General features: G+C 40.0%; 1 protein-coding gene across 1 annotated transcript in view; it reads left to right on the forward strand.

Moving 5' to 3' along the window:
* The first annotated feature begins 302 nt into the window (after positions 1–302).
* The window catches only part of LOC107283769 (ubiquitin carboxyl-terminal hydrolase isozyme L1), a 98756-nt gene continuing 89349 nt past the window's right edge, over positions 303–9709 (forward strand). Inside the window, exons 1-2 of the mRNA XM_015811720.2 lie at positions 303–326; positions 460–570. Of these exons, the coding sequence (XP_015667206.1) occupies positions 303–326; positions 460–570 (135 nt within the window). The remainder of the gene's footprint in view (positions 327–459; positions 571–9709) is intronic.

Below are 9709 nucleotides of genomic sequence, written 5' to 3' on the forward strand. Positions count from 1 at the left end.
TTCTGGGAGTTGAAGTCCACAAGTCTTAAAGGTGGCAAGGTTGGACACCCCTGCCCTTAGGTTCAGGAGCTACTGAGAAATGAAGACAGCTTAGACTTAAGGAAAAATTTCCTGACAGTTAGAACAATTAATCAGTGGAATGACTTGCTTCCAGAAGTTATAGGTGCTCCATCAGTGGAGGTTTTTAAGAAGAGATTCAACAACCATTTGTCTGAAATGGTAAAGGGTTTCCTGCTTGAGCAGGGGGCTGGACTAGAAGACCTCCAAGGTCCCTTCCAACTCTGTTATTCTGTTTCAAACCCATGCCTGTGTTTCTCTGCCGAACTGTAAGGCAGAGATGATTTGGCTCGTGGCCATAATATAGCAGGTGGAACATCGCCAGTTTTCATTTGGTTCATAGATTTGGATCATTATTCCTCCCGAAATGCTAATCTGGTTTTCCTGTTTGATTTTCTGCAGACCATCCTGGTGGGAGACAGCGGAGTGGGGAAGACATCACTGTTGGTCCAGTTTGACCAAGGCAAATTCATCCCCGGCTCTTTCTCTGCGACTGTTGGAATTGGATTTACCGTAAGGACCCCTCGGGTGCCCCATCTGGTGGGGAATGGTTTACTCTGAAAGTCCTGGTGTTTGGCTTCTGGTACAAGAGCTCAGCAGACAGTCGTAGTAAATAAGTTCAAGCGAACAGATCTAGAGAAAAACAAATAACGACAGATAATGTGGTAATGTGATAAATGTATTATGTTGGAATTTGGGGTATCTTGGCACTAGAGATGGCTAGGGCAGGGGTAGGCAACCTTGGCTCTTTTATGACTCGTGGACTTCAACTCCCAGAATTCCTGAGCCAGCATGGCTCAGCTTGGAAAACCTCCCTTTCCCCTCAGCATGGCTGGCTCAGGAATTTTGGGAGTTGAAGTCCACGAATCATAAAAGAGCCAAGGTTGCCTACCCCTGGGCTAGGGGTTTCTTTTTGGTTGGGGGTTGAGTTCCTTCAAGTCTTGACTCCTGGCGACTGCCTGGACAAGTCCCTTCAGTGGATTTGGCAAGATTTTCAGAAGTGGTTTGCCCTTGTCTGCTTCCTAGGATTGAGAGAGAACTCTTAGTTTCTAGGCCTGGGGCCTTAAACCATATACCAAACTGGCTCTAGGAATGAAATTAATGTAGGCGAGCGTACAGTTGTCCTCAACTTACGACCACAATTCAGCCCAAAATTTCTGTTGCTAAGTGAAACATTCGTTAAGTGACTTTTATCCCATTTTACGACCTTTCTTGCTACAGTTGTTAAGTGAATCACTGCAGTTGTTAGTAACATGAGTGTTAAGTGAATCTAGCTTCTCCATTGACTTTGCCTGTAAAATGGTCGCAAAAGGTGGATCACATGATTCCAGGATGCCGCAACCATCATAGATATACTGCAAAGGTCGTAAGTGGAAATAACAGTCATAAGTCCCTTTTTTCAGTGCCGTTGTAACTTTGAACGGTCACTAAATGAATGGTTGTAAGTCAAAGACTACCTTAGTGCATGTCTTCTCAAAAACTGGGGAACATGATGGGTATGGATGGTCGTGAAAGACTCGTTTATCAGGAGACAAATTGTAATCTTAGAGCTTGCCAGGATGGTTTTTTCCCAGTATGTCTATGTAACTTACTCTGAATTGTTTTTATTTTCTGTCTAGGGAACCAGCATAGGACTAGGGAAAAGATTAGGCTGTAGGTTGCAATTTTGCCTTGCAATATTTTTCATTTTTTTTAAACCTAAAGTAATAATACCCTGGTCTTTCTTTACCTCTTAGTGAGACGTCCCAAATTAAGAAAGCTGATTCTCAGTCATCTAAACAGATGAGTGTAGCACAGCGGCTCCCGACCTTTTCTATACCCCGCACCCAGTGGTGGGATTCAGCCGGTTCGTACCACTTCGGCAGAACCGGTAGCTAAGTTTTTGTTGCCCAGGCCCAGAACGGACTTCCGGAAGCAGCATCCACACAGAGAACTGGTTGTTCACCTATTTGAATCCCACCACTGCCAGCACCCCTAGAACGCTTCTGATATATTCTTGCACCCCTTACAAAAGTTCAAAATAACGTCAACGCGTTATGCATATAACCCTATAATTTTGAAAACCCAAGCTTTCGCACCCCCTGGAATAGCATCTCATACTCCCGGGGGGGTGCAAGCACCCCCGGTTGGGAATTATTCATCAATCACCCTCCTCAAGCAAACCCTCTGTGCTTCCTTCTATTTATTTATTTATTTATTCATTCATTCGTTCGTTTGTTTGTTTGTTTGTTTGTTTATTACTTTTGTCTCTCTTTTATTACTATGTCATGGAAAGCCGGGCCCTGTTTTACCAGAGAAGTCCTCTTAAGTGCCTTGGGAAGCTGATGAAGTTGCCCATCAGACTGAGCAGTGATCCTATTGGATGGATGCGATTTCCAGACAGAGAGGCTGACCCCTTGGTAGATGCACTTAGAACAAAACAGAATAGAATAGAATAACAGAGTTGGAAGGGACCCTTGGAGGTCTTCTATCTAGTCCAACTCCCCCTGCTTAAGCAAAATGCAACTCTTAGCGAATCTGTTCCCAAATCGGTCTCAGCTCCTGCTAATAAGAAACGAGGTTGGGGGAGATAAAAAAAGAGGAAGGGATACCTCAATTTTCATGTAGAAAGGAGAAGTGTTGCAGTATTTCTCAATCTTGGCAGTCTGAAGACACGTGGGAGACATTCTGGGAGTTAAAATCCACACATCTTCAAATGAACAGTTATTTAGGTGGGTTGTTAAAGCTTTTAAGACAATACAGATGATTTAAATATTTTTTTCCCGGTTGTATGATCTGTTTCATATATTATATTATTTTGGGCTTCTTTGGGTGCAGGAAAAGCTTCCATGTGCTTTTTTTTTGGCATCTTTTGCTATTAAGATGAGGGGGAAAATCTCTAAATCTCTTTGGCATGTTATGGCAAATAATAACTCATGTTATTCTTTGGCATCAATCTAGAAGTGACATGCATCTGTCATATTTTTGTCTTTAATTTCAAAGTGAAGCATAGATTTCCTGCTGGCCTCCCATCCAATCTTTACCAGGCTTAACCTTACATTTTGAGAACAGTCAAAATTATCTATGTGTTACCACAAATATAGTGGCAAATTTGGGATGGACTGTACCTAGATTGATTTTTTTTCCCATCCAAGTATTTTTTCCCTGGAGATTTATTATTATTATTTTGCATTTCTGTGGCTATAATGTTTTTCTAAACCTGCTGATGATCTATCATAGGAGGGCAATACCATTGTAGATACCTAAAAATCCAAACCGGGAGCGCAAGATCCCAATTGGTATATATACTGTACTGGAATATGTATAGAAAACACAAGATAGGCTGAGGGAGGAGTTTTAAAGTGCAACATCGTCCCCTTGTGGCAGTTACCAGGCAGTTTTGGTTAAGCAATCTTTTCTTTTTGTAGGACTGGCAGAATCATTCGTTGTGAAAGATTATGAAACGGAATATTAAGGATTCTGAAAGATTATGAAAAATAAATAAATATATATATATATATTAAAAAATAGAGTCAAAATTGTGGGAAAGGTGAAGTAGATAAATAATCAGCATACACAGTTGATCGGAAGGAAAATAAACTTTCCTAACTTGTAAAATTAAGAAATACGATATATAAACAAACAAACAAACAAAAACTGCAAATCTTCCCGCAAAGACCACACCAGTCCTGACAGGTTGCTCTACTGAAAAAAGTGATATGAAATTTTGTGAAGATCTGACATTGCCTCCAGAAAACATAAAATAATTTTATTTGAATTAACGTGCAAATGTCTTCAAGACATTATATAGGGTATAATGCTGTTACCTTTCACTCTTAGCAAATTTCTTCCAGTTTGTTTAAATCCTTCTTAAAATTTAATGCAAGTGGAATCTTGTCAACACAGAATATATTGACCCTACTGCATTACTTCCTATGATTTGGAGAGTATATTTCTATTGATGCAACCTAAGATTGCATTTTGTTGTTGTTGTTGTTGTTGCAATTACATTGCACCACCATATTCAGTTTGATATCAATTATTATTCCAAGATCTTTTCCACCAGTACCATTACCAAGCCTGGTGTCTCCCAGCTTACTCTCAAATGCTTGATTTCTGTTTCTTGCATGAAGAATTTTGCGTGTGAATCTATTAAGTTTCATTTTGTTATTTCCACTCCATGTCTCTAACTGAAGGTGGTTTACTAGCTGCCCTGCCCACTTTTAATTTTGTCTGCAAATATCTCCAGTCCTTCCATCAAATTATTAAGAAAAAATGTTGACGAGTTCAGAACCCAAGACTGAAAATTGTAATTATCTTTGTTAAGAAATGGGAGGGTCCTGGGTAATTTAAACCATATCTCTTTGGGTTGAGATTGAAAAATAAGACATGTGACCTCCTCCAATTTATGGATGAGGAGTCTGTTCAATTGTGTCCAATTCTTGGCAGTTTTATGGGCCAGCTCTTTTCACATTTTCCAGTCTTGTACCGCTTCTTTCAGTTTCTGCATTCCTCTCCACACTTCTCTCTCTATCTTAACTTGTGCTCCCTTTCTCTATCTTGAATCAATCAGCAAGTCCATATGGTATTCCCACAGTGGCTTCCTGATTTATGCATAGTTAACTGCACCAAACTGACCAATTTAGTTGATAACCTCAGGGTTTTTTTTAGGGCTCTCTACACAATCGATAAAGCAGATGTAGATGTTCTTTTGTTATTCTTGAGGCAGATTTGCAATATGATCACAAGTTCAATGCCCCTTTATGCAGGCATTTTGAACATCTGGCAACTCCCTTTCAATGGATAGCACCAGATGTTGTTTTATGATCTCAAGGACAATCTTGCTAGTGTGAGTAATGAGGGCAATGGTGCCATAATTACAGCAATGTTTTGACTCACCCTTTTTTTGGCCGATGAGATGGACACTGATCATTTCCAATCCTGTGGGCATGTGCTCATTTTCCAAATTTTCTGGCACAAGCCTGTGGGTGGTACAAGCCTCAGGAATTGCACCACCATTTGTCTGAAATGATATAGGGTTTCCTGCTTGGGCAGTGGTTTGGACTAGAAGACCTCCAAGTTCTCTCCCAACTTTGTTATTCTATTATTCTGTCACGCTATTCCTAGTTAAAGAACACATATTGCAAATCTGCCTCAAGAACAACAAAAGAACATCTACATCTGCTTTATCGATTGTGTTGATTAACCAAAATTCCTAGCAGAGCCATATGGATGCAGGCATTCCAAAATTAACACCAGAGGAAAGTAGGTAGATGTTGTGAGAACTGGGGCTTGTTTAGAACAGAATAACAATTGCTTAGTTGGATTTTTTTTTTTTTTTGAAGATTCCAGCAACAATCAGGCCTGAGAATGTAAGGGGGGGGGGCAAAATTACCTGTATGTGGTAGGTGGGTAGGGAGACCCTTGGCACCAGCAACAATTGGTTATGTATTTTTCTCTGGATAGAATGTTCGTTTGTGTACATGCCTGTCTGCAGCTCCTAATTAACCGTCCATCAAGAAGGAGGAGATCTTCAGCAGGGAGAAAGGTGTTGCCATAAGTTAAAAAGATTCCTGTGGGAAAATCCAGCCTTATGTTTACATCTTATCCTTTTAAATGAGAGAAAAAGAAACAAGGCAAAGGATATCTCTGGATCAAGAGAAGCTGTAGATAAGTAAAAGTATTCAAGTGGCAGGTTGTTTAGAAGAAGAGAATTTACTTTGGAATGAATGAAAGATTGCAGACTTTGCTGTGGCCAGAGGCCAGAGTTGTGGTAGTAAATCTTAAATTTGAAAGAGTTTTTTTTAAAAACTGTGCTGGCTGTCATTCATTGCCTAAGAAACTGAACTGTTTGAACCAGGAAGTTCTTCATTCCAAGTCTTTTTAATTCGTGGAGAAGCCATTAAACAAGATCAGCCTTACTTCTCTTACATCTACTGACATAAAACCATGTTGCTTCTCCCAGTGGTTGCAAGGATTATTGAAATAATGTACTGTATATATAGCTCTTTGAATATAGGGATTTTGTTTTATTTTGAGGAAACAACTTCTTCTCTTCCATTTAGTGGTGCCTTATGCAGAAGCTGAATTTAAGTTGAGGTTTAGAACACTCTAAATGGCTTTATGAGGATCTTGCGTGATCTCTTACTATGAGAGAAATTTTCCCTTTAGCTGACAAGGGTAGGCTTTGGAATGCTTCTGGACATGCTACCACAAATTCTGAAAATGCATTCTAGTGAACCTTCAAGAGATAAACCAAACAAGCAACAAGGACAGAAAAACTGGAGGAAAGTTGAGAAGACTATCAGGGCATGCTCATGTGATTTGCACTGGGAAAGAAAACAAAATAAAATAAACTCACTGCTTCACTTTCTGTGGGACCATTACGTTCCTATACAGTATCCAGAACTCCATTTATTCTGTTCTTGATCCTCATGACAATCAAGACTCATATAAACCCTGAATCATGTATCATATAAGGCTCTAGAAAAGGTTGCCTTCTAGATCAGGGGTTCACAACCTCCGATCCGCAGATTGGTACCAGTCAGCAGCCCTGACCTGTGAAAGCAGTGGCCAAGTGCATGAAATTGCATTTGAGCAAGTGGCAGGCATGCACAAAACTATCTGCTCCCCACCCCACCCACTGCCACTGCCAGTCAACGGAGATGGAAAGGTTGGGGACAGCTGTTCTAGAATTCAACTCCAGTTGCCTTAATTCCCAGCCCAGATATCTTTGGATTTGAACTCTCATAATACGTAGCCAGTTAAAGTCCAGTTGCACTGAGAGAGTGCCATTTTGGAGAAGTCTGGAGTTTTGCACTTATTTGGAGGGTGAAGGGGTTCATGTGAACAGGAGACTTTGATGGTCCCCAGAGCTGTGGAAGACAAAGAGAACTGGATGGTTCCAGGACTACATCTATTTACTTGCTAATGATTTATGGTATCTTTTAGCTTCATTTAATTATTGTGCGACAATATAAATCCCGACTTCATTATTGTTGTATTGGCACAGTGATGGTTGATTGGTACTATAAATCACTACTAGTGAGAAAATGGCTCATGTAACCTATTCCCTTGGCAAGCAGTGCACAGCTTCCATTCTTTCAACATTTAGGAAATCAAAGCCTTATGCTTCAGCTTGGTCCTTTGATCTGATTGATGATGATGGTTTGACAGAATATTAAGATAAATAGGTTTTGCTATATTTCAAGCATATTAATGGTGTTTACTGTCTTTCCCTGTGTCATCTTTCCGGTTTTAGATATCATGGGGTTGAAATTTTGTAATTTCATGAACTCCAAATCAGAGTCCAGACAGGAACCACACCCAGATGCACTAATTCTATTTTACTGTCAGGTTACATGAATAGTATTTTACAAGTCTAAAAATTCTATTCCCCTCTGTCCCTTTTACAGCCCAAGAAATTAGGGAGATCTCTTTTGAGATGTCTGCTTACAGCCACAATCGGTTTGTGGGCTAAGCCATCTCTTATCTGCTCCCCTGTCTCCCAAGATCATTCCCACAAGCACACAAACTTTGGAGATTAGTGAACACATTTGGAATTTCCGAGAGTTGTAGGTATTCTCACAAAATGACCATAGTTAAGCATGAGTAGAGGAAGAACTAAGAAGCTTATCTGTTTACAAAACGATTGTAGATCACAGAGGGCAACCCATTTATTCAAAGACAGATGGCTGAGTTGCTTCTTATCTTTCAAAGTGTACTTTGTCTCCCCAATTTTACCTTTGCTTCACTGGGAGGGCAGAGGAAGCCCTTTTAAAGAAGTGCTGAGTAAAAACCATCCATTGCTGTCATTTCAAAGAAAACTGTAAAAGCCCAGAGGCACGGCTGGAAATAAATAGTGAGCTAGCTGGTTTTGGCTTATTGACTGGGAACTGGACACTGTGGATTTATGAGGAAGGTGTTCTCATATTATCTGTCAACACCTTGAGACAAAAGACAGGTCGTTTGACAGCCACAGTTCTTTGAGTAGATAAGGCTTCTTTTCTCATGCCATTACCTGAAAATTTATTTGTATAGTTTACCCTCTCCATCCCTCCCTTCCTTCACCTCACCCCCACATCATACTACTTGCAATCACCCCATATATGCATTAAATCACCTGGGAAATTATGAAGCACCTCAGATCTATCAAGGATCTGATTTATGGTCAGTTTTCAGAATCCGGTGAATTTATTTTTCTTGAATATTTTCCATAGCATTGTTAACAGGGACTGGAAATACAGGTTTCTCTAGCAGAGGGTAGTGGAAAATCAGAGCTAAAATAAAAGGTTGTGGAGACCTGGGAACATTGTTTAAAAAAGTAAAGAAAAAAAAACTTATCTGGATATGCCATCTGCCTTGTGTTTGCAGGGCCAGAAATTTGCAGGCATGATTACTTTCTGGACAAAATATTGCTAAATGCAGAAAAAAAAATCTTACTTGCTGCAATTAAAATGACTACATTTCCCAACATCCTCTTTTTATTATAAGTACTCCCAATTCCCTTTTTTTACTATTTGGCTGTTATATATGGCAATTATTTCTTCATGTATATCTAAATAAACACCTCCCCTCATGTCTAGGCAAATAAAGAATGTTGGAAGTTTAAACAATTGATAGCTCAGTGCTATTTCATATCAAAAAGTAGTCGAAGAGTATTCGGTGGGTACAAACTATACTTCCTTGTTGGTTAAGGTAGCATCATTTCTCCCAGACAGCAAGACTACACCCATACATAGATGGTTATCGTGTTACCCTCTTTTGGAGTAAGCAAGGTTATGCAAAGCACAGAAGTGTGAGAAGCAATAGACAAAAGCAATTAAACACAAGAAATAAGAGAAAAGGAAATCTAACTAAATCTACTTTACATCAACATAATTCATTATAACTCCGACACCTTTCAATCCTTGCAAACTGTCCCTTCTTCCACTCCATTTATACATTCCTTCATGCCATTGTTTTTCACCATTCATTTTTTGAGTATCCCTTCACTTAACTGAAGGTACATGGTGACCTAATGATTAAGATGCTGGACTTGTCGACCAGACAGTTGGCAGTTTGAGAACCAAAGTACTGCATGAGGGGGTGAGCTCCCATTCTTCTCCTCAGCTCCTACCAACCTAGCAGTTTGAAAGCATGCAAATACGAGTAGATAAATAGGTACCACTTCAGTGGGAGGGTAACAGTGTTCCAGGTGTCTCGGCATAGAGTCACGCTGGCCACATGACTACGGAAATGTCTTCGGACAACACTGGCTCCCTTGGCTAAGAAACAGAGATGAGCACTGCCCCCTAGAGTCGGACATGACTGGATAGGGCAGGGGTAGGCAATCTTGGCTCTTTTATGACTCGTGGACTTCAACTCCCAGAATTCCTGAGCCAGCCATGGGATAGGGGAAACGTTTATCTTTACCTCTTATATGTAACAAACTAGCACTTTGGCTCAGAAACCAATCAAAAACCAGGGCAGCAACTTTAAAATAGATGTTGCTCTACTAAAGTAGATTGCCTCACTAGCCAGGTGTTTGAAGTCCATTCTAGTTGTAGCTTCTGAATTGTTTTCATAGGCAATTTTACATATAAAATCCAGATGTATAGTGATGGAATAAATCTTCAGACAATACATTTCTAATGTTACTCCAAAAGCATTTCTCATACATACATGCATACTT

Source organism: Protobothrops mucrosquamatus, unplaced genomic scaffold (assembly GCF_001527695.2).
Source record: "Protobothrops mucrosquamatus isolate PMUCROS unplaced genomic scaffold, P.Mucros_1.0 scaffold_52, whole genome shotgun sequence".
In the NCBI taxonomy this organism is placed as follows: Eukaryota; Metazoa; Chordata; class Lepidosauria; order Squamata; family Viperidae; genus Protobothrops; species Protobothrops mucrosquamatus.